Below are 25,257 nucleotides of genomic sequence, written 5' to 3'. Positions count from 1 at the left end.
GAAAACGCTACAGGGAGACAGGACGGACAGCTGATTGTCCTCGCAGTCGCAGACCACGTGTAACAACACCTGCACAGGATCGGTACATCTGAACATCACACCTGCGGGACAGGTACAGGATGGCAACAACAACTGCCCGAGTTACACCAGGAATGCACAATCCCTCCATCAGTGATCAGACTGTCCGCAATAAGCTGAGAGAGGCTGGACTGAGGGCTTGTAGGCCTGTTGTAAGGCAGGTCCTCACCAGACATCACCGGCAACAACGTCGCCTATGGGCACAAACCCACCATCACTGGACCAGACAGGACTGACGAGTTGCGGTTTTGTCTCACCAGGGGTGATGGCCGGATTTCCATTCAAGAAATTGTCTGTGATGTACTCAGATCCAGACATATTGCGGAGATCAAGCTAAAGTCCGTGGGTGTGGTGTAGCATTTCGCCAGAGCAAGGAGTTTGGGTAGCCAGGCAAAGCTAGTGTAGCCAATATCAGGCAAGGGTGACGGCTAAAGCAAATTTGTTGTAACTAGTGATTTTCACTGTAAATGTACAACTAGGCCTACGGCATTAACGTCTACATTTTTGTTAACAAAAACAATTACACTGACAAAAACTGAATATTTTGAACCATCTCCCAAGTCCCAACCTCGACAGACAAGATTCAAATTCTCGCTAAAGTTTCCAACCACAAGCATAAACTAGCTAGCCTGAACTGAATCCGTTCGTCTCCACTCAACTCACAGCTGCGCGGCATACTTCATCAATTTTGGCACCAGGCTTGTTTATAAGGACACAAGGCAAGACACAAGGCGAGACCCAAATGCAGACACAAGAAGCAGATGGTTGAGTTCCGATATTTATTAATCCAAGGGGTAGGCAAAAGGTAGGTTGGGGACAGGTGAGAGTTCATAAACCGGGTTCGAGTCCAAACAGTACAAGTCAATAGGCAGGCTTGAAGACAGGACAGGCAGAGTGGTCAGGCAGGCGGGTTTGGCGTCAGGACAGGCGGGTTTGGCGTCAGGACAGGCAAGGGTCGAAACCAGGAGGACTAGAACCAAAAGAGACTGGGAAAAAATAGAAGCAAGGAAAACCGCTGGTTGACTTGGCAAACAAGACTAACTGGCACAGAGAGACAGGAAACACAGGGATATATACACTGGGGATCATAAGCGACACCTGGAGGGGGTGGAGACGATCACAAGGACAGGTGAAACAGATCAGGGTGTGACATTTGTTTGTATAGCCTCTCCCGCCAAAGAAAGGAGAATCACATTCTCTTGTGATATGGGTATTGCACATGTCAATATCACAATTTAGATTGGGATTTGATTAATTGTGCAGCCCTGGTGTGTGTGTGTGTGTGTGTGTGTGTGTAAATCTATATGTGTTTATTTGAAGTGTGAGGCGTGGTGTGACTTACGGTGGAAAATAAGGCTTTGTCAGAGCCAAAATATCTGGGTCTGGGTCAAAGCCATGGCTCAGTTTCCCCCTCTCTTTCCTGAGTTCAGAGAGAACCAGTGTGAGGAACAGGCACATGCTGTTCTGTGATGGGGGCACATTTACTTTAATTTGGCATTAGCGGTTGGAAATGTCCATAGCCATGTCCCATTGCAAGGCCAGTGTCGCATTCATTAGGACACACCATTGCAAACATAACACCCTTCCCGTTTCAGGCCAATTTTTCTTCCAGCTAGTGAACCTTGTTCAGAGATTCTATGTCCTTCCATGGTAACATGGAGGTCATTGCAGGTGCTAACTCATCAATTGCTTTAGTTAGTACACATCCTGAATCTGCATTGTAATCTATTATGGGATGACAGGTATTCTCAGAAGGACACTGTTGCTATTGGAAACAACACTAAATGTAGTATCAGAGAGGTTCAGCCATTTTAGAGGGAAATGTATTTTGTTATCAAACATCAACATGTTTCTTCATTAAAAGCCTACATTAGGGTCAAGCACTAACATTTTAGCTAGCTAGCTAACAGTTTTTATTTGAAACAACAAGAGATGGCAGTGGCTTGCAGACTGTAGAAGATGGCAGATGCTCAGTAAATTCTTTCCCCAATGTTTTATTTCAAGGTGGACTATCCCTGTTGACTGCAACTTCATGTGGCCTAAGCTTAGCGGTTGACTGTTAATTAACATAAACTGTTAATTGACTGTTAATTAACATAAACACGTTTAGCATCTCCTCCACTCATACAAGCTGAATACAAGCCGCTACATTAAAAATAAAAATAGTTTAAATCAATACACCATCACAATAAATCCATGATTTATTTTAGTCTGGTCTAAAGAAACATGATATGAAAAAAATCTATTTCAGAAGAACAGAATAGAAAAAAAGCCTACTGTACAGTGCATTCGGAAAGTATTCAGACCCCTTGACTTTTTCCACATTTTGTTACGTTACGGCCTTATTCTTAAATGGATGAATGGATTTTCCTCATAAATCTATATTCCCCATAATGGCAAAGCAAAAACAGGTCTTTAGATAAATAAATAAATATATTTATGAAATAAATGTAAATATCACATTTACATACGTATTCAGACCCTTTACTCAGTACTTTATTGAAGCACCTTTGGCAGCGATTAAAGCCTTGAGTATTTTTGGGTATGATGCTACAAGCTTGGCACACCTGTATTTGTGAAGTTTCTTCTCTGCAGATCCTCAAGATTTGTCAGGATGGATGTGGAGCGTCACTGCACAGATATTTTCAGGTCTCCAGAGATTTTCGATCAGGTTCAAGTTGCTCTGTTCATCTTTCCCTCGATCCTGACCCTGCTCCCAGTCCCTGCCGCATATGGCTGTTTTGAGTTAATCATCACCTTAGAAAGCTGTCCATTTCGTTGTGTTAGTCTTTGAAACAACATCCACAACAACCATGTTTTACACTTAGTTTCAACCGGCTGTTGAACTTTCTTCAAATTGATCATCACAGTGACGTGCATTTTAAAAGCACATACTGTTTTGATAATAAGTGTTTAATGTGATTTTTTTAATGCATTTGCATTGATGTCAGAGTGGTTAGAGGGACAATAGAGCCCTGAGTACCAGGCCATTAGGACCTGATGGTAGTTAGCAATTTGGCTACTACCAAAGCATGTCCAGAGTGCATAAGAGGAGAATACCGTTACTCAGCGGTTACATGGAATTTTACACTGCATTCATGGCGGTAATACGGTCACCGCAACAGCCCTAGGAAGGTGCGCATGAGACAGGATCGGACACAGGATGTGACCTGTTAGACTTACACCTGCCTCTGTGGATGACCGTGGAAGATCTTCCACCCAGAGTTGTCAATAGGCTAACTAAAATGTTTTGTTGTTTTAAGAGCGTCTTTGAGATTGTTTTTGTAATGAAAAGCGCTATACAAATGAAATATATTGTTACTATTGAAGGCTTCAATACTGAAACTTGTTTTTATTCAGAATCAGCCAAACCCTATTGACCAGGACAGTTGGCTAGACAGCCAGCCATTCTGACATGCAACATAGAGACACTATAATCCAATGCAGTAAACGCCAATTAGCTCTCTTCCTCCTTCTCTCAAAGTGATTCACTATGTTAAAGCAAAACCAGAACACCAAGACAGGAGGGATCATTTCCTATTCCTACTAACCCTGGAGACAAGGGAGTGAGTTTTCCATGCTTGTAACTCACTTCTCCGAAATGACTTGGGTGTGCTAAACACACACACACACACAATGAAACCATTTATTTTCTTCTTACCACTGTCTGTGTCTCTTCAGCTGAATGCCCCGCTGCAGGGGAACTCTAGCTAGCTGCTTTTGTTGTTGCTTTTGCTGTTCATTCATAACATCACTCTTCCCCTAGGCTCATGTTTACTATCAGAATTAAACCCCCCCCCCCCCTCCTTCTGTCCCATAGTGTGTGTTTATTTTGTCTGCACAATGAATAGAATTATATGTATCTCTCTCTCTCTCTCTCTCTCTCTCTCTCTCTCTCTCCATAGTGATTGTGATAGTCCTCCTGCGTTATGCCCATGTGATAGAGAAGCATCAGAACTGTGTATTGAACACAGCGGGCCTTTCCACTGGCTGGATCTGTGCTGCAGGACTCATCATGGTCGGCAACTTCCAGGTACGTACAGTTCCTTCAGAAATAATTCACACTCCTTGCCTTTTTCCACATTTACCACATAATGTCAAAGTGGAATTATATTTTAAATTAAAAAATATATATATTTAAAATTAAAAGCTGAAATGTCTTGAGTCAATAAGTAGTCAACCCTATGCTATTGCAAGCCTAAATAAGTTCAGGAGTGAAAATGTGCTTAACAAGTCACATAAAAAGTTGTGTTGACTCACTCTGTGTGCAATAATAGCGTTTAACATGAATGGCTACCTCATCTCTGTACCCCACACATACCTGTAAGGTCCCTCAGTTGAAAAGTGAATTTCAAACACAGATTCAACCACAAAGACCAGGGAGGTTTTCCAATGCCTCACAAAGGGCACCTATTGGTAAATAGGTTAAAAAAAAGCAGACATTGAATATCCCTTTGAGCATGTCGAAGTTATTAATTACAATTTGGATGGTGTATCAATACACCCAGTCAATACAGGCGTCCTTCAACTCAGTTGCCGGAGAGGAAGGAAACCGCTCAGGGATTTCAACATGAGGCCAATGGTGACTTTAAAACAGTTAGAGTTTAATGGATGTGATAGGAGAAAACTGAGGATGGATCGACAACATTGTATTTAGTCCACAATACTAACCTAAATGAATAGAAGGAAGCCTTGTACAGAATACAAATATTCAAAAACATGCATCCTGTTTTCAATAATGCTCTAAAGTAAAACTGCAAAAAATGTGGCAAAGGAATTACCTTTATGTCCTGGATGCATCATGTTATCAGTATGCTTGTCATCGGCAAGGACTAGGGAGTTTTTAAAAATATAAAAATAAATGGAATAGAGTTAAGGACAGGCAAATTCCTAGAGGAAAACCTGGTTCAGTCTGCTTTCCAAAAGACACGGGGAGATGAATTCACCTTTCAGCAGGACAATAACCTAAAACACAAGGCCAAATAAATATACACTTGAGTTGCTTACCAAGATGACATGGAATGTTCCTGAGTGGCCTAGTTACAGCTTTGACTTACATCAGATTGAAAATGTATGGCAAGATTTGAAAGAGCTTGAAGAATCCAGGTGTGCAATGCTCTTAGAGACATACCCAGAAAGACTCACAGCTGTAATCGCTGCCAAAGGGGATTCTAACTTATTGACTTAGCGGTGTCAATACTTATGTAAATCAGTTATTTCTGTATCTCATTTACAATAAATGTGCAAAAATGTCTAAAAACATGTTTTCACTTTGTCATTATGGGGTACTGTGTGTAGATGGGTAACGCAAAATCGATTTATTCAATTTTGAATTCAGGCTGTAACACAACAAAATGTGGAATAAGTTAAGGGGTATGAATACTTTCTGAAGGCAAGAGAACACGGTTCGACAACCGTGATTCACAAACGTTTTTCCAACAGTTTTACACCAGGTACATACGTTCAGCAACACAACCGTGATTCACAAACGTTTTTCCAACAGTTTTACACCAGGTACATACGTTCAGCAACACAACCGTGATTCACAAACGTTTTTCCAACAGTTTTACACCAGGTACATACGTTCAGCAACACAACCGTGATTCACAAATGTTTTTCCAACAGTTTTACACCAGGTACATACGTTCAGCAACACAACCGTGATTCACAAACGTTTTTCCAACAGTTTTACACCAGGTACATACGTTCAGCAACGCAACATTGTTTCACAACTGTACATGGTTGTTTGACATAGCACAAGGTAGTTCAGCAATGTTCCACAACTACAGTACATTTGGAAAGTATTAAGTTATGTTATTAAGTTATTCTAAAATGGATTAAGTTGTTTTTACCCCTCATCAATCTACACACAATACCCCATAATGACAAAGCAAAACAATTTTTTTTAAATGTCAGATTTACTTACATATTCAGACCATTTACTCAGTACTTTTTTGAAGCACCTTTGGCAGTGATTACAGCCTCGAGTCTTCTTGGGTATGACACTACAAGCTTGGCACACCTGTATTTGGGGAGTTTCTCCCATTCTTCTCTGCAGATCCTCTCAAGCTCTGTCAGGATGCAGGGGGAGCGTCGCTGCACAGCTATTTACAGGTCTCTCTAGAGACATTAGATCGGGTTCAAGTCCGGGCTCTGGCTGGGCCACTCAAGGACATTCAGAGACTTGTCCCGAAGCCACTCCTGCATTGTCTTGGCTGTGTGCTTGTGGTCGTTGTCCTGTTGGAAGGTGAACCTTCACTGCAATCTGAGGTCCTGAGCGCTCTGGAGTAGGTTTTTAGCAAGGATCTCTCTGTACTTTGCTCCGTTCATCTTTCCCTCAAACCTGACTAGACTCCCAGTCCCTTCCGCTGAAAAACATCTCGACAGCATTATGTTGCCACCACCAAACTTCACAGTAGGGATGATGCCAGGTTTCCTCCAGACGTAACGCTTGACATTCAGGCCAAATAGTTCAATCTTGGTTTCATCTGACCAGATAATCTTGTTCCTCATGGTCTGAGTATTTAGGTGCCTTTTGGCAAACACCAAGCGGGGAGTGGCTTCCATCTGGCCACTCTACCATAAAGGCCTGACTGGAGGAGTGCTACAGAGAAGGTTGTCCTTCTGGAAACCTCTCCCATCTCCACAGAGGAACTCTGGAGCTCTGTCAGAGTGACCATCAGGTTCTTGGTCACCTCCCTGACTAAGGCCCTTCTCCCCCGATTGCTCAGTTTGGCCAGGCGGCCAGCTCTAGGAAGAGTCTTGGTGGTTCCAAACTTCTTCCATTTAAGAATGATGGAGGCCACTGTGTTCTTGGGGACCTTCAATGGTACCCTTCCCCGTATCTGTAACTTGACACAATCATGTCTCGGATCTCTACGGACAATTCCTTTGACCTCATGTCTTGGTTTTTGCTTTGACATGCACTGTCAACTGTGCAACCTTATATAGACAGGTGTTTGCCTTTCCAAATCATGTCCAATCAATTGAATTTACCACAGGTGGACTCCAATCAAGTTGTAGAAACATCTCAAGGACGATCAATGGAAACAGGATGCACCTGAGCAGCTCTATTTCTAGTCTCATAGCAAAGGGTCTAATAAGTAATGTATTTATGTTTTGTTTTAGTTTTTTTGCAAACATTTCTAAAAACCTGTTTTCACTTGATCATTATGGGGTATTGTGTGTAGATTGATGAGAAATTATTTTTACTTAATCAATTTAAAAATAAGGCTGTAACGTAACACAATGTGGAAAAGTCAAGGGGTTTGAATACTTCCCGAATGCAATGTATTTCACAAACATTTTACAACGGTTTCACATAACACAATGGTTTCATTGCACCACATGAGAGGATCTAGGCTAGGTCATGCATAATAGAAATAGTTTGACAGTCGATTCACGCCTCCAAAGGTGGTCTCAAGTTGAGTTTAGGTTGAGTTTAGTCCAGTTTTTCACATCTGTTGTGTAGGTCTCAATATGCATCAGGAGAAATTTGTGGTGGAAACAACCTGGCTTGGCACCAATGTTCCCTCTAAGCTGCGTGCTTGCGCATCCACACACCTCCTCCAGGACTGCCTCGCTGATGCCAGGCCGCGCAGAGACGCAAGAGATTGAACTTCACTGAGTTCGCCCCATTTGTTTGCACTATATACACTACATGAGTATGTAAAAGTATGTAGATATCTGCTCGTCGACCATCTCATTCCAAAATCATGGGCATTAATATGGAGTTAGTCCCCCCTTTGCTGCTATAACATCCTCCACTCTTCTGGGAAAGCTTTCCACTAGATGTTGGAACATTGCTGCAGAGATTTGGTTCCATTCAGCCACGAGCATTAGTGAGGTTGGGCGATTAGGCCTGATGCCTGGCTCACAGTCGGCTTTTCAATTCATTGCAAATCAACTGGTATATAAATCAAAAGGCATTTCCAAAGGTATTACTGGTTTTGTTGGTAGGGCTACATTATGCGGAAATAGCCACAATAGCCTATTGGCTACTGTCTAAAACTGTAAGGGTACAGCCTCATTGTGCACTGTAAACGTGCGCCAGAAGTTGCACAAAATTCTCACAACGTTCAAATTTCCACTCACAAGACCTAACATTTGCTCAGTGCCCCCAAAAATGAGAGGGAACATTGCTTGGCACCATCTTATATTTTCAGTAGTTCAGTGCCCCCCGCCCTCGTCCGCTGCTCCCAATCTTTCACTCTCCTCTCCTGTCTTCCCCTTCTCTACCTCACCTCCCTCTGACTGGTACATTCCAGATCTGCTTCATGTTGTAGTTATGGACCTCTCACATACCGGAACACACACACACACACACACACACACACACACACACACACACACACACACACACACACACACACACACACACACTGTGGTATTTGGTTGTTCAGGACTGAGTTTCTGCAAGTTTAAATATTTAGAACCTTGGCTCAGTGCCTGGACTTTAAGCTGTGTGCATCTCTGTGTATTTTTTAAATTTCATTTAACCTTTATTTAACTAGGCATGTCGGTAAAGAACAAATTCTTATTTACAATGCATGGTACTGGGGCATCCATTTTTGGTACTATAGGAGGGTTGCCATAGAGATTAGGATGGGGGTCTTAAAAACATTGTTGTTCAGTACATTAGGCCTTGGCGGCTGTCATAGCAACAGTTTTGCTATGTTGAGGGATTATTGGCAAAGGCCAATATCGGCCCGATACTCTATCTGTATTCCCAGTCGTGAAGTCCATAGGTTAAGGCCCAATAAACTCTGTTTTCAAGTCACCATTGACCTCATGGTGAAATTCCTGTTCAGTTTTCTTCCTCTCCTGCAACTGAGTTAGGAAGGACACCTGTATCTTTGTCATAACTGGGTGCATCCAAAGTGTAATTAATAATTTCACCATGCTCAATTTTTTATTATATATTTTTACCCATCTACAATAGGTGCTCTTCTTTGGGAGGCATTGGAAAACCTCCCTGGTCTTTGTGGGGTACAGAGATGAAGTAGTCATAAAAAATTATGCCTCTCTTTCTTCTGGTGAAAGAGAGGCGGACCAAAATGCAGCGTGGTTATTTTTGTACATCTTTAATAAAGATGAAAATACAACAATCTACAAAACAAGAACCGTGAAGAAAAAAAAACAGTCCTATCTGGTGCCACAAACACAAAGACTGGAACAATCACCCACAAAACCCAACACAAAACAGGCTACCTAAATATGGTTCCCAATCAGAGACAATGACTAACACCTGCCTCTGAGAACCATATCAGGCCAAACATAGAAATAGACAAACCAGACACACAACATAGAATGCCCACCCAGCTCACGTCCTGACCAACACTAAAACAAGGAAAACACACAAGAACGATGGTCAGAACGTGACAATTGCACACAGTGAGTCCATGCAACTTATTATGTGACTTGTTAAACACATTTTAACTCCTGAACTTATTTAGGCCATAACAAATGGGTTGAATACTTATTGACTCAAGACATTTCAGCTTTACATATTTTATTAATTTGCAAACATTTCTAAAAACACAATTCCACTTTGACATTATGGGGTATTGTGTGTAGGCCAGTGACACAAAATCTAAATTTCATAAATTAAAAAAAAATGCTTTCCTGATCGTAGGAAATGATAATAATAATAATAATAATAATAATAATACTACTGTCGTAATCATCCATGATCACATTACATTAGACACGTGCATTGAGTAGATGGAGTGATGCTTACTATATATGCAAATGTTGTTGATCAGTAGGCTAATTTATTTAACCTTTATTTAACTAGGCAAGTCAGTTAAGAACAAATTCTTATTTTCAATGATGGCCTAGGAACAGTGGGTTAACTGCCTTGTTCAGGGGCAGAACGACAGATTTTTACCTTGTCGGCTCAGGGATTCGATCTTGCAACCTTTCGGTTACTATTCCAACGCTCTAACCACTAGGCTACCTGCTGCCCCAAATGTTTATTTTATTTTTATTTTATTTCACCTTTATTTAACCAGGTAGGCTAGTTGAGAACAAGTTCTCATTTGCAACTGCGACCTGGCCAAGATAAAGCATAGCTGTGTGAGCAGACAACAAAGAGTTACACAATGGAGTAAACAATTAACAAGTCAATAACACAGTAGAAAACAAAGGGGGAGTCTATATACAATGTGTGCAAAAGGCATGAGGTAGGCAAATAATTACAATTTTGCAGATTAACACTGGAGTGATGAAGGATCAGATGGTCATGTACAGGTAGAGATATTGGTGTGCAAAAGAGCAGAAAAGTTAATAAATAAAAACAGTATGGGGATGAGGTAGGTGAAAAAGGGTGGGCTATTTACCAATAGACTATGTACAGCTGCAGCGATCGGTTAGCTGCTCAGATAGCTGATGTTTGAAGTTGGTGAGGGAGATAAAAGTCTCCAACTTCAGCGATTTTTGCAATTCGTTCCAGTCACAGGCAGCAGAGTACTGGAACGAAAGGCGGCCAAATGAGGTGTTGGCTTTAGGGATGATCAGTGAGATACACCTGCTGGAGCGCGTGCTACGGATGGGTGTTGCCATCGTGACCAGTGAGCTGAGATAAGGCCGAGCTTTACCTAGCATGGACTTGTAGATGACCTGGAGCCAGTGGGTCTGCGACGAATATGTAGCGAGGGCCAGCCGACTAGAGCATACAAGTCGCAGTGGTGGGTGGTATAAGGTGCTTTAGTGACAAAACGGATGGCACTGTGATAAACTGCATCCAGTTTGCTGAGTAGAGTGTTGGAAGCCATTTTGTAGATGACATCGCCGAAGTCGAGGATCGGTAGGATAGTCAGTTTTACTAGGGTGAGCTTGGCGGCGTGATGGAAGGAGGCTTTGTTGCGGAATAGAAAGCCGACTCTTGATTTGATTTTCGATTGGAGATGTTTGATATGAGTCTGGAAGGAGAGTTTGCAGTCTAGCCAGACACCTAGGTACTTATAGACGTCCACATATTCTAGGTCGGAACCATCCAGGGTGGTGATGCTAGTCGGGCATGCGGGTGCAGGCAGCGACCGGTTGAAAAGCATGCATTTGGTTTTACTAGCGTTTAAGAGCAGTTGGAGGCCACGGAAGGAGTGTTGTATGGCATTGAAGCTTGTTTGGAGGTTAGATAGCACAGTGTCCAAAGACAAATGGAAGGCATCTGTCATCTGTAGCACCATAGACTCCACTGATCAGTCAAAACAAGCTCAATAATCAATGCACGCACACACTCCTGTTGATTTATGCATTCGCCTGTTATTGCCTGTATTGTGAGTAGGCCTATGCCATCTTAAACTGGGTAAATTATCAAGACATTTACCATTCAAATACAATTATTACCATTATGTTATGTAGTTACATTGTTAAAAACAGTTATATTTATTGTTTGATTTTATAATGTATGCATTATAATGCATACATGGCTGTTTCTGGGAAATGTATTCATAAAAATGCTCTCATTTAATGATATTGAATATCTGCAAAAATATTGGCCATCGGTCTCTTAGACCCCTAAAAATCAATATCGGCATCGGCCTTAAAAAATACATATTGGTCATTCTCTAGCTCCTGGTGTTCTGGGCTCCTGGTGTTCTGGGCTCCTGGTGCTCTGAGCTCCTGGTGTTCTGAGCTCCTGGTGTTCTGAGCTCCTGGTGTTCTGGGCTCCTGGTGTTCTGGGCTCCTGGTGTTCTGGGCTCCCTGTGCTGTGGTGTGTTTTTGTAGAAGGAAGTGGTGTGTGTGTGTGTACAGGATGTTTCTACCCTGAATGCCAGACAGGGACTCTTTATAAAAAAAACTGGTGTAGGGAAGAGAGGAGCAAAGCTGCCACCTTCCCTGCTCCCCTGATTCTCGTTAGCCTCTTTGTGGTGTGTGTGTCAAAACAAAAGTAAGAACATGGAGTTGCATCTGCGTCTCCCTCCTTTTCTTTCTCCCTCTATCTTTCTATTTCTCCTTCCCTCTGGGGCCTCTCTGCCCTCAGCTCATTCGGTGGAAAACCGAGGGGGGAATTTTTTGCGGGAAGTGAGTCATCACGGCTCGTACCCTGTATGTGTGTGTGTGTGTGTGTCTAACATCCAGGAGCAGACTGTGTGCACATGTCACAGACCCCATCTGTACCCAATCAGAGACCGTCTGTAACCTTCCGTACTCAGTTCAATTCTATAAAACGTTCTTCATCAAACAAATGTGCTGGACCTAAATACACGTTTAGATGCATTGCATACATATAGACATACAATATTTAACATTCATATAGGCTACACACTAGTAGACAAATTTGAAGCAGTGAAAATATAATGGACAGTTCTGTCAGATGGCACAGTAGCACAAACAGTACTAAGATGAAAGCCTCACAGGCAGTGGTTGAAAAAGTACCCAATTGTCAACAACAAAAGAAGTTAAGATACCTTAATAGAAAATGACTCCGGTACAAGTGAAAGTCACCCAGTAAAATACTACTTGAGTAAAAGTCTAAATCTATTCCGTTTTATATATACTTACATTTTAAAAGTACATGTGATTGCTAAAATATACTTAAGTATCAAAAGTAAAAGTATAAATAATTTCAAATGAATTTTTAAGCAAACCAGACGGCACAATTTTACAAACGAAGCATTCGTGTTTATTGAGTCCGCCAGGTCAGAGGCAGTAGGAATGACTAGGGATGTTCTCTTGTTAAGTGTGTGAATTTGACAATTTTTCTGTCCTGCTAAGCATTCAAAATGTAACGAGTACTTCTGGGTGTCAGGAAAAATGTATGGAATAAAAAGTACAATTTTTTTTTTTGGAATGTAGTGGAATAAATGTTGTCAAAAATATACATAGTTAAGTAAAGTACAGATACCCCAAAAAGCAACTTAACTAGTACTTTAAAGTATTTCTACTTAAGTACTTTACACCACTGCTCACAGAGAGAGGTAGCATCAGAAATAACAGTTACCACGAAAACAACACATTTAACTATCAGTACTAGGCTATAATGCCACCATTAGGATATTATGTTGTGTTATGTAAGACCAGACAGGGTAGGGTATGGTAGGGGTCAATCACTCAGACCTTTTTAGACCGACAGGAGAGGACCTGAATAGATGGCCTCAGACACACACACACACACACTGTTTGTTTTACTATCCCTGTAGGGACCAAACACTGCATTCCCATTCATATCCTAATTTTCTTTAACCCCTAACCATTAACCCAACCCTAACTCCTAACCCTAAAACGAACCCCTAGCCCTCATTCTGACCCTATACCTAAGCCCTAAGCCTAAAATAGCATTTTGAAATGTCCAGTGAAATGTCCCCACTTGATCCGAATTTTCCTTGTTTCACTTCTGGTCCCCACAAGGATAGTAAAACCAAAACACACACACACACACGAGGGGAGGATGTAAATAGTACACAACTGTGAGTGTTCCCTGTGTGGACTCTGGCCACAGGAAAGCAGGAGAGGGAAAGAGAGAAGAGACATACACATTTCTTCTCTGAGAGCAGAGGAAAGGAAAGGGAAAGATGAGGGGATGTGCACAGACAGGCAGGCAGAGGTGTGAAAGACATGACTGGCAGTCAGTTTGATTGTCTTTCTCCTTCTCTCCCCTAGAGACAACTGAAGGTTCTCTGGACCTGTCTACACATGTTCCCACACAGCCACACCAGGCACACACACTCGTCGCTCACACACAGCCACACCAGGCACACACACTCGTTGCTCACACACAGCCACACCAGGCACACACACTCGCTGCTCACACACAGACACACACACTCGTCGCTCACACAAAGCCACAGCAGACACACACACTCGTCGCTCACACACAGCCACACCAGACACACACACTCGTCGCTCACACACAGCCACACCAGACACACACACTCGTCGCTCACAGCCACATAGACACACAGGACTCGTATAGGCCTCCCATTTTCTAACCCCATCCCTAGTTCCTTTACACCTCCCTCCACTGACTTTCCTACCTATTTCGTAACTTATTATTTACTCTTTCGCTCTTTCACTCTTTCGCATCCTCCACTTTGTCCACTATTCCGTCTTCTACATTGCCATTCCCTCTGAACTGCCTGTCCCTCTCACCCAATCTCTCCTCCATCTATCTACAGTCTGCAGCTGTTTCATTCAGTAAGGCCACATTAGCAACATAATAAATACAGGATATCACCAGTAAACACTTCCAAGAGTTGTTGTTTTGCTTGTGTATGTTTGTGTGTATCAATGCCCTAAACAAACTCTTCACCCTGCCTCCGACAGGTAGATTGATGACATCCTGGCTTTAGCTGCCTGCCAAGGTCAACTCCAGAGTCCTCTAGTGGGAGAGAGCAAGAGAGGAGAGAAGGGAATGAGGGAGGGAGATGATTGGGAGAGGGGGCAAGGGGAGAGGGGGTGAGAGAGAAGGAGAGGGTGAGAGGGAGAGGAGAGGGAGGAGGGCGGGCGGGCGAGAGGAGAGGGGAGTAGAGGGGGGGGCTAGAGGGGAGGAGAGTGGGAATAGAGGAGAGGGGGGTGAGAGGGGGGCGAGAGGGCGGGAGGAGTGGGGTCGAGAGTGGGACGAGAGGAGATGTGGGGGGCTAGAGGGGAGGAGAGGGGGGGCTAGAGGAGAGGAGAGGGGGGGTGAGAGGAAAGGAGAAGGGGGAGGAGAGGACAGGGGGAGGAGTGGGGGGCGAGAGGGGGAGGAGTAGGACGAGATGTGGGGACGAGAGGAGAGGGGGAGGAGAGAGGGCCCTTTGTCTCCTGTCCCCCCAGACTTGCTCTCTCTCTGGGGCGGGTCCTAGGCGAACGAGTGTGCTAGCGTACTGCCTTAAGAGACCTTCTTTTGAAAAATTGAAAAATAGTATTTTTGTTAATTATGAGACGCCTTAGCCAGTATACACTTCCTCAAATTAGTCATAATTAATCTAAGGTAACTCAAGAAATCTGTCATAAATGTTTACATTTTTGCCGAGGAGATCTTAGCCGTGCAATTTTATATCTAACTAAGATTTTGTGTGCAGTATTTCTCAATGAAAAAAATATACACGAAAACGACTTGTCTCTCTTTGAATGACAGACTTTTTTTGAAGAAGCCCTACTGTTGACCAATCACCGACGAAGTGGCGTAGACTTCGGCTATCAACTTTGGCTCTTTTGGGGTGTGCCTGAAACAAAAACGTCTCAAAATGTCATCATAATATATGCACAAACTCTTCCGAACTGTTTCGGCTGGGAAGCATGCAGACACCTTTAGCTTCTCCGTAAACACTCCAGACCCCTCTTCTCCCTTCTTCCCCTAATCCTTTCTTCCTCAATTTTCTCCATACCTATCCCTCTGCATATACTAGACCCCTGTCCTCCCGTCTCCATCTATTCTTTCCATTCCACTTCCATCCCTCTGTCAACTCCCGCTTCTCTCCCTTACTCCCTCCTTACTCCCTTAACCTTCTCCTCCACATCCCCCCTCTTCTTTCCCCCCCATCTCTTAACTTTGAGGGAACACTCAGCGACTCATTTTTGAGAGTAGATGTGCCTTCTCTTCTTTGTTGATTTAGAGCGTCTCTACAGTATATCAACAAACTTCCTGGCTCTGTTACACGCACACACACCACACACACACACACACACACACACACACACACACACACACACACACACACACACACACACACACACACACAGGCATACACTACACACATACATAGGATGCTCCTCAGAGGAGGAAGGGAAGGACCATCCTCCTCAGTGAATTTCATGAAAATAGTCAAACATTTAAAGTGATCCTTTTTAGATAAAACTGTACAAAATATATTCACATGTCACCAAATAATTTATTAAAACACTGTTTTGCAATGAAGGTCTACAGCAGCCTCAACAGCACTCTGTAGGGTAGCACCATGGTGTAGCTTGAGGACAGCTAACTTCCGTCCTCCTCTGGGTACATTGACTTCAATACAAAACCTAGGAGGCTCATGGTTCTCACCCCCTTCCATAGACTTACACAGTAATTATGACAACTTCCAGAGGACATACTCCAACCTATCAGAGCTCTTGCAGCATGAACTTACATGTTGTCCACCCAATCAAAGGCTCAGATAATTAATCTAGTACTGAAAGCATAAGCTACAGCTAGCTAGCACTGTAGTACATACAATGTGGTGAGTAGTTGACTCAAAGAGAGAGAAAGGCAATAGTTTAACAGTTTTGAACAAATGCATTTCCTTCAAAATTAAGGAGAAGCAAGAGAAGGAGAGAGAGAGCTATTTAGTTTTATACATTTTTTCACTTTCACTTAGCTAGCGAATACAGCTAGCTAGTTTAGCACACTCAAACAGAGAGGGATGCTATGTTAGCTAGCTGACTATGGCTATCCAACACTGAAATTCTTCCAAGTCAAGGTATGCTTTTGATTTTAATAATTTATTGCCACCGGGGCCCGCTGGTGTAACTGCTAAACTGCTTGCTGCTGACTTGTACACTATACTACATGATTGTAGCGGGTTTACTAACGTGTTAGTTCCAGTAGCTATGTTGACTATGAGGTTAGCTAATATGGTGACAGCGATGTAGGCTGTGTGTAGCAGTTATGATATAAAGGTTTGGAAAGTTTTTTTTGCCTCGTCACAGACAGCTGATGTGTTGTGCACTGAAGTCCACAAACGAAAGGAAAAAGTGAGGTGGAGAGCGCGTAGATGCGAGAAGTAATTATACAACAAAGGGATCATGCTGTTGTATGTGGCTGCTATGAAAGTGAAGCAAACGTAACGAAATGGTGATAAACATACCTGAATTTGTCCGATAGAAACACGTTTGCAACTGTTTGGACTAATGATTACACCCTAGATCAGCTAGATGCAGGCAAGAATGTGCAAGGTGGTATTGAATGTGTCACTGTCTTTCACCTTGATTACTCAAATATCTCTCGACCTGTAAACCTGCATTGTAAACTTTCATTCATAGGCTAGGTTGTAGCAACCTCATGATGGGTATAGGGAAAGTTTGAGTATCATGTAGTAGCCTAAACCTATGGATGTTACATTGAGCATTGTTGAATGGAATATGAATGACAGTCATGCAATGTGCTGTAATAGAAATAAGGCTCATAAAATCAATTATCGTCCTCATCTTAAATGTCACAACTGTCACTGATAGACATACTACACACATTTCGCTAATTATAGTTCCCAGGCAGGGAACGAGAGGGAGACATGAGAGAACAGTGACTACGGGGTGGGCAGCATTAGAACATATGGCTAGCTAATGGTGTTTACATTAGAAAGACTGTCAGAAAGGCTGTACTTTCCTCTCCTCCGCTCAACTGGTGTTTGTGTGCGTGTGTGTGTGCTCTCATGTACTTTCCTCTCCTCCGCTCAACTGGTGTTAGTGTGCGTGTGTGTGTGCTCATGTACTTTCCTCTCCTCCGCTCAACTGGTGTTTGTGTGCGTGTGTGTGTGCTCTCATGTACTTTCCTTTCTTCAGCTCTAGTGGAGTGTGACAGCTAAATGGGAAGGTGTCGGACCTGAAGCAATAGGATTTAACTAATGGATACTGCTGTTGGAGGGGAGGAGAGGAGAGGAGAGGAGAGGAGAGGAGAGGAGAGGAGAGGAGAGGAGAGGAGAGGAGAGGAGAGGAGAGGAGAGGAGAGGAGAGGAGAGGAGAGGAGAGGAGAGGAGAGGAGAGGAGAGGAGAGGAGAGGAGAGGAGAGGAGAGGAGAGGAGAGGAGAGGAGAGGAGAGGAGAGGAGAGGAGAGGAGAGGAGAGGAGAGGAGAGGAGAGGAGAGGAGAGGAGAGGAGAGGAGAGGAGAGGAGAGGAGAGGAGAGGAGAGGAGAGGAGAGGAGAGGAGAGGCTGTCTTTATCTGTAACACTGGTATCTGTGTTACAGTAACACACTAATTATTTAGCTGTCATCTCTGACCATTTGTCTTTAAGTTATACAGGGTTCATATGATCACAGACTTTTAAAATTGTGTTTTCCAGGCCTTGAATTTTTTTAGAAAATTATGAAATCCCCAAAGTTTTGGAAAAGTCATGGAAATGTATTTAATAATTTCAGTTAAATGTAATTTATTTAGGCAAAGTTAAAAAATATTTTATGAGTCAATCAAGATATCAGACATGATCGGAATGACACTTTAGCGCGTCGGTGCACATCACCTGCAAGTGTGTGAGACGAGTGGGCCGTTGCTCAAGGATAGATGAGATACAGTCGACATTGCAGCAGCAGGTAGGCCTCTCCTATAAAATATGATTGAGAACAAACTAATAACTAGGTAGCCAATTCAAAACATATATTGTACCCTCTAGTTAACTGTTTAGCTATTATTAGCATGTATTCATGTTTTCATCATGTCCCCAAAAACTTTCTCCCGAAACTCACAAATAAGGACATGCAAAGTTGAATTACTTTTTTCAACGATTCATCTGATTTATATAAACTATTATTTTTGACGAAACAAACAATTCCCTTCACAATTGAATTAGTTGGGATTCAGTTCAATCGTGATTAATCGAATCATATGAATCGCAAACACTAATTTTAGGAAAAAAGATTAGATGTAGCCTTTCTTTTGCATTATGTGGCTTCAAAACTTGTTTTGTAGATACTTTCAGTTGAGTTGGGCATCCAACGTAATGGACATTGCATCCAACGTAATGGACATTGCATCCAACGTAATGGACATTGCATCCAACGTAATGGACATCGCAACTCGATAGATACTAGTCAGCCTGCAAAGTATACACTTCTAAGGTAGTTAAGTCATTTTTTTTAAACGACAACTATAAAGGGTACATTTCCTGAATAATGTTTGTGGACTTGCTTCAGCAGAATAAAAACATTTGGAGACTACCATAGCCATTTGATCTTTGAAATATTGAAGACCGAATGATTTCAAAAGGCATAAAATGTATTAGGTCGCAATGTTTTACATCAATAGTGGTCAACCATCTTCAAGGAGAGCTAATGTGTATGCAGGCTTTTATTCCAGTCCCCCTCTAACAAACCACATTTTAGAAATGAGCTGCTCAATCGGACCTTGATATACTGACTCTGAGTTTCATCAGGGCTTGATCAAAAGCCGGCATACCCATGTACTGTAGCTCTCCAGGCTGAGGGTTGACCATACGTGTTTTATACAGATGTCTAACATCTTTATACTTTGTGGGGGTTAAGTGCCTTGCAGAAGGACAGGAGATGTGTAGATGGGATCAGAGAGCGGCCTCCCAGTGTCGATTTTGTACATAGAGACGCCGCCAATTGTTGTTCATGGAAATTTGGTCATGTAAGTCATGTAATTCCCAAACGTGTATGAACCCTGGTTATAGGAAGAGCCTAGAGATTAATGAAATCTCTGAGGGAGAGCCTAGAAAACCTACAGTAATTTCATACTGAGTTAGTGAGGGTGAAGAAAAGGTGTTGTTGTAGCTCAATCCCTTGGTCTGATCAACTGGTCGGTCCCCTGTGTTAGCCTAGCTATTATGAACTAACTTAGAAACAGATATTATAGTAATTTTCATAACTTGGCAAGTCAGATAAGAACAAATTCTTAATTTACAATGATGGCCTACCCTGTTGACACTGGGCCAATTGTGCGCCGCCCTATGGGACTCCCAATCACACATGGATGTGATACAGCCTGGATTCAAACCAGGGACTGTAGTGATGCCTCTTGTACTGAGATGCAGTGCATTAGACCGCTGCGCCACTCGGGAGCCCAATGGAATGTAGTAGTTCTGGGAGAACTAACTATTAGTTGCTAAGGCAACTTGATACATAAATACATGTCATTCATTCATTGAGTTTTGGTCCCCTTGGTCTGGTCAGTACCCTGCATTACTACTTTGAGAGAATGTGCTTTTCTGTTATCAGGTCCCATGAGACCGTGTGTGTGTGTGTGTGTGTGTGTGTGGTCACATGCTACTTTGTGTATTGTGTGTTTGCGGCTGGCCGCTGGGATCAGGAGGGAGAAGGTGTTATACTGTACCGCTGGCCTCTTTCTTCACATCTCTATCGCTTTCTCACCTCCGTCTCTCTCTCTCTACTCTCGCTCTCAATTCAATTGAAAGGAGCTTTATTGGCATGTGAAACATTGTTTGCATTGCCAAAGCAAGCAAAAATAAACAATAGCCACAAGTCAGAAGAAACAAAAAAACAACAAACAATAAAACAGGAACAGTAAACATTCATGAAGGTTTGAAATGGATAAAGACATTTCAGATAGTGTTTTTAACAAGGTGCAGATAGTTGTAGTATGAATAGTAGGGGAAGATAAGTAATGTTTGTGCTCCACTGGTTGCCCTATTTTGTTTCTCTCTCTCTCTGGTTCTCCTCTTGCTTTCCTTCATTCTTTCTCTCAGCCTTTCTCTACAGTATCTCTTTCACTTTAAAGAAAGGATAGAAGGAGTAATGTGTTACCTGACTCACTACTATTTCAATGACTGGCTACTGCTGCCCCCTTCTGGCCAAACAGACACAGCAAAACTGGAGGCCAGAATAGAGAGAGGGCTTTTCAACTGATATCTAGCATCATATGTGATTGTGTTTCTATGTGACTAGTTCAGTGTTTTCAGTATGTGACTTGTTCAATGCTCATTGAGACAATGAAAATCCATACTATACTAATAAATGCATCTTTCTTTCATCGCAGGTGGATAATGCTAAGATCCTCCACTATGTGGGGGCAGGGGTAGCGTTCCCCACCAGTATGCTGTTTGTGTGTCTGCAGTCGGCTCTAACCTACAGGCTGGCCAAGACTCAGGGAGAATACAGCCTGGCTCACCTACGACTGGGCATGACACTACTGGCCTTCATCACGTTGGTGCTTAATATCCTGCAAAATATATTGAACCGTACTCAATAAGATCTGTGTTATCTTCACAACCAAGGCCCTGCATAGACTAGCATCCTGTCCAGGGGGGTGTACTTGTATGTCAAGCTGTCTCACACTACAGAAACAGGAGATAGACTCCCACTGTTATGAGCCACTCTGGCTCGCACAAGCAAAGGCTACTACAGATGTAGGATCTTAATTTGATCACCCTGTTGCAGGAGACCTTTCCAATGAGAGAGGAGAGAGGGAGGAGTAAGGGAAGATGGAGAAAGAGAGGTGTTGTTGAAATCGAGGGGGAATGGGAGAGAGAAGAGAAGGAACGGAGGGATAGAGAGCAGGGAAATGGGGAGAATATCTCCAGTAGTGCATAGGGGCTAGGGGTTGATTTGGGACATGGCCATCCTCTTCTCATGGCAGTCAGTCTTTATGTCAGTCTGTTAGTTGGTCAGTCTGTAGTTGTGCTCCTTGACCTTCCTGCCTCTAGGTGGCGTGTTCTTTGTCCAGGAGAGCTTTGTCCTGCAGCACGCGTCGGCCATCTTTGAGTGGGTGTTCTGCGTCACCATCATGCTCTTCTACGGAACCTTTGCCTTCGAGTTCGCCGGTGTCACAGGAGACACTGTGATGGTGCTTGCCAGAGGGGGAGCCCTGGGGCCAAATGGGAGAGATCACAAAGTAGAGTCCCTAGGAGGTCCCATTCCGCACCCCCCTGAGAGCATGTCAATGCTGTAGTCCCTGGGAGAGAGGCCAAAAAGCTGGCCTGTGCCATTATCAATCTGGGGAAGGTGGAGGGACTTTTGAGTATCCATCGCTAATACACCAAAACACCCCCATTCCAGGGTGTGAAGTGGACTATGCCAATGCCACATATAAGTTCAGCGTTGGTGGAATGGATTCTACCATTTCCACCAGGCCCGGCGGTGTGGACACCATGGGGGAGATGTGGGTTCGTACTGTTCCCATGTCCCCAGCCCTGTCCCAGCCTCCAAAGACCCTGCTTGTGTTTGCACAAATCTAATGAACCATAATCTTATTTTCTTTCATCCCCTGTTTTCCGGCCAAAGAAGCCTCATCACTCATTACAGGAAATGATCCTGGTGCCGCTGAGTCTCAGCCTGTTTCTATCTGATGACATCACTGTCATCTCAATGCAGATTAAGAGAGGAGGGCAGGCCACCAGATGGCTATATAGAGAAAGAAAGAGAGAGGGAGTGAGACGTCATGGGAGTGAGGCTGGGAGAAAAATTGAGGAACGCATTAGAGAAGAGAGAGCTGCGTGGGAGAGCTAGGCCTGTGCAATGTAGAGCATAATACAATAAACAAAAGCACTTGAATTGGCCAAATACACAATTATTTTCAGAGGCTGTTAGCGAGCAGACATTGATGTTTGCCTCAGTGCTAGAGTCCAAACGAGACAATGAACCTGCTGCCATCATTCGTCTTATAAAACACAACAATACCATGAGAGCCGGGCCTCATCGCACAGCTCCCAATACGCCACATGGAATATTTACGATATTTAGAATATTTCAAATGGTTAAAATGACACCCTTCACATGTAGCGAAAGACTGAGGACTCACTACCATGAATGTGTTGATGACATGGATGCTTCACTGATGAACAGTATACTGGTCAATGAACCATGGTTTTAACCGGGGAATATCTGGATACCAGAGTTACCTTATTTTTCTACTGATGCTACATAAACGTTGTGCCTTATAAAGCTGTACATTGGAATGCAGACTTTTTCAGACTGTAAAAAATTATTTTTTTCCTTATGATTATTCGAGACACTTGAGTATATGAAAAGCCAAACCTCCAATAGTATTTTATACATAATATCCCAAACACTTTTATTTTCTATACGGTTCACCCAAAAGGTATGTATGTTGGGAGGGGAGAAGAGGACTGGAAGAACCCAACTGTAAACCAGCTAATACCAGCCAGAGCTAAGATAAATCCCAGGAATCAGAAAAGTTTCAGAGTCTGAAAAACAGAGGTCCAGAATCGAGAATCTATTTATAATCACAGAAACAACTTCTCTGCTCCCGATTTCACTACTTTTCTTTTTGTCAGGCTGGGGTTCAATCGGTTTCGGTTTCAGACGACGACAGTTTTTGTTTTGCAAGGCGACAATGTAGTGTTGAATGCTGAAACATAACCGTACGCTACCCGGGTTATCTTCTTGGTTTTTCCCCCCCTGTCCCTTTATCCTATCATGGCATAGGGGCGTAAAGGGAACAGGATGGAACTGCTGCTTGCTGCTTATCTTCTTCCAAAGAATGTTAACATAAACCATCCATATCCATTCTCCTGACTAACTGCACTGAGTCAAACCATCCACCTGCCTTTCAGATCTGTGCTAAGAGATCTTAAAATGCAATTATACATCTCCACTGTTTAAATGCTGCCTTATTAGCTTCAGTGTCTGGATTGCAGAAAGACATGTAGAGCATATAGTTCCATTCACAAGTGTTTCACATTCACCTCAGTCATCACAACGGCTTGAAAGTGAATCTGAGCAAATTGGACTGAATGGAGTCACTGACCAATGAAGTTAATCTAATAGAAACCCAGTAGTAGACAATGATGTTTGGAGAGGGGAAAAGTGGTCCATTAGCCCCTCCTAGTGGAGACACAGACTACTGCACAGAGCTCTATGCCGTTCTATAGACCCCTTTCTGTGTTTGCAAACATTACCTCACGAAGGAGATGCACACAAATTGGTGGCAGAACACAGGGGAGTTCTTATAGAACGCCAGCAAAAAAAAGCCTCTATCGACATGTTGCTTTTGAGTGCATTTCACACTACCGTTGGATTATAATAAGATTTAAATCTTGTATGAATGTCCTGCTTAATATAATGTTTGTGTCCTTATCGCAGATCAACTGGATTATACTTAAAAAACACTTCAAATTCAACCAGTAAAATGGCTCTTTGGCTTGCTTTTGCTACCGCCTATGTCAATGAGCGTTAGCATTCTAGCTAACAACTTCTGCATCCAAAATAGTTATTTTGCGATGATCACAACCAAATATAATCTTAGCGACGGTTCAAGCAAGAATCAAAACATAATTGTAAGCATATGAGAAACCCAAAAAGTAATTTTGTTTAGAAGTAATAACTTACATCTATGCTATGTTGAATTGCTGTCAACTACGAAACATCAAATGTTTCCCGTTGCATTCCTTAATGAATATGACCCTTGTCAATGTTCTGTCTCTTATTGACTGATCTACCTTCAAACATTTACCTCTCAGGAATCTGTTGCATCACCAGCTGTCCACAATCAGTGACTTAACGAAACCTTTGTCTTTTCTTCACTTTTTAAAATAAATTGTGTTTATGTTGGGATATTTTTATATATTCAATTGTGTTTTAGAACTTGTTTTGACCATTGGGTTGATTTTACATTTCAATGTTAAAGTGCCATTCGCTCTGTCCATATTTGACCCGATTGGTCACTTGCCATGGTTCCATGTTCTATGCAGAACCATATCTTTACATATGCTTTTTCCTAGGTCAACATTATACCATATAAATAGTTGCAGTATTGTAAGTGCTTCATCCAGACATTATCGATACAGTTTGGTTACCTTTATTTGTACACACACACACAGAGTAGAGAACATTCCTCTATCTAGCTGTTGTCCCCATTTGTATTTAATTGTGGTCTTACCTACAGACATAAGTAAATGAGTGCCATACTCTACTGAAATGCAAAAAGATGACCTGTAAGTGCCTTTATTTTGATGAAACCAAAGAAAGATATGTTTTAAGGTGAAAAGTGTTTGTCATAATGAGAGAAGGAAGATTGTTTGTATATTTGCCTTAAATTGTTCTACAATAAATCTGTAAAAGTGTTCTTGTCCCCCCCCCAACTCTTACAAATGTCCTTGGGGATCAATGTTCAACATTGGGGGGGGGGGGGGAGAAAGAACAGCATTCCACCAATTTAGGTGCATTTTGAGTAGTGTAATTTGGTGAGAAACATTATTCCATGAAGAGCACTTGTTCAACTTAACAAAACATGTTTTACCATGTCAAGAGGTTAAATAAAAAATATACTATAGTAGGTGCCAATCAAGTGCCAAATAAAGTAACAGGGTTGATGATTTAATCTTAAATCAGCCATAAATCCCGTTGTGACAGGGGGAATGGAAGTTGTGATTGTGATAAAATGTCTTGCCTATGCTATGGGTAGGGTAACATGGTTGATGTGTTATGCTCAGTTTTCCACCACAAAACACTAGAAAATGGCCAAAAAGAGTAGAACTAGCTCACCTGCTTTTACACTATGATTTGACTATTATATTCAATGTTTCTTTTAAAATAATTATTGAAAAAGTAATAGTTTCACCATATTA

The 25,257-nt window shown here is 42.5% G+C and overlaps 1 protein-coding gene and 1 long non-coding RNA gene across 2 annotated transcripts in view; one reads left to right on the top strand and one right to left on the bottom strand.

The window, feature by feature from the left end:
- LOC109899831 (transmembrane protein 150A) overlaps window positions 1-24,822 on the top strand; it is a 76,838-nt gene extending 52,016 nt beyond the window's left edge. The window contains exons 6-8 of the mRNA XM_020495407.2: window positions 3,984-4,111; window positions 20,709-20,886; window positions 21,376-24,822. Coding sequence (XP_020350996.1) covers window positions 3,984-4,111; window positions 20,709-20,886; window positions 21,376-21,620 — 551 coding nt within the window. The 3' untranslated portion in view covers window positions 21,621-24,822. The remainder of the gene's footprint in view (window positions 1-3,983; window positions 4,112-20,708; window positions 20,887-21,375) is intronic.
- Window positions 18,136-24,160, bottom strand: LOC109899832 (uncharacterized). The gene is made up of 2 exons (XR_002256520.2): window positions 24,020-24,160; window positions 18,136-18,297 (listed from the first exon to the last, which is right to left on the bottom strand). It is a non-coding gene; the product is annotated as an uncharacterized LOC109899832 (long non-coding RNA).
- Window positions 24,823-25,257: the final 435 nt, after the last annotated feature.

Source organism: Oncorhynchus kisutch, linkage group LG11 (assembly GCF_002021735.2).
Source record: "Oncorhynchus kisutch isolate 150728-3 linkage group LG11, Okis_V2, whole genome shotgun sequence".
In the NCBI taxonomy this organism is placed as follows: Eukaryota; Metazoa; Chordata; class Actinopteri; order Salmoniformes; family Salmonidae; genus Oncorhynchus; species Oncorhynchus kisutch.
Note: the sequence above shows the minus strand (reverse complement) of the source record. Positions and strands in the feature narration are given on the sequence as shown.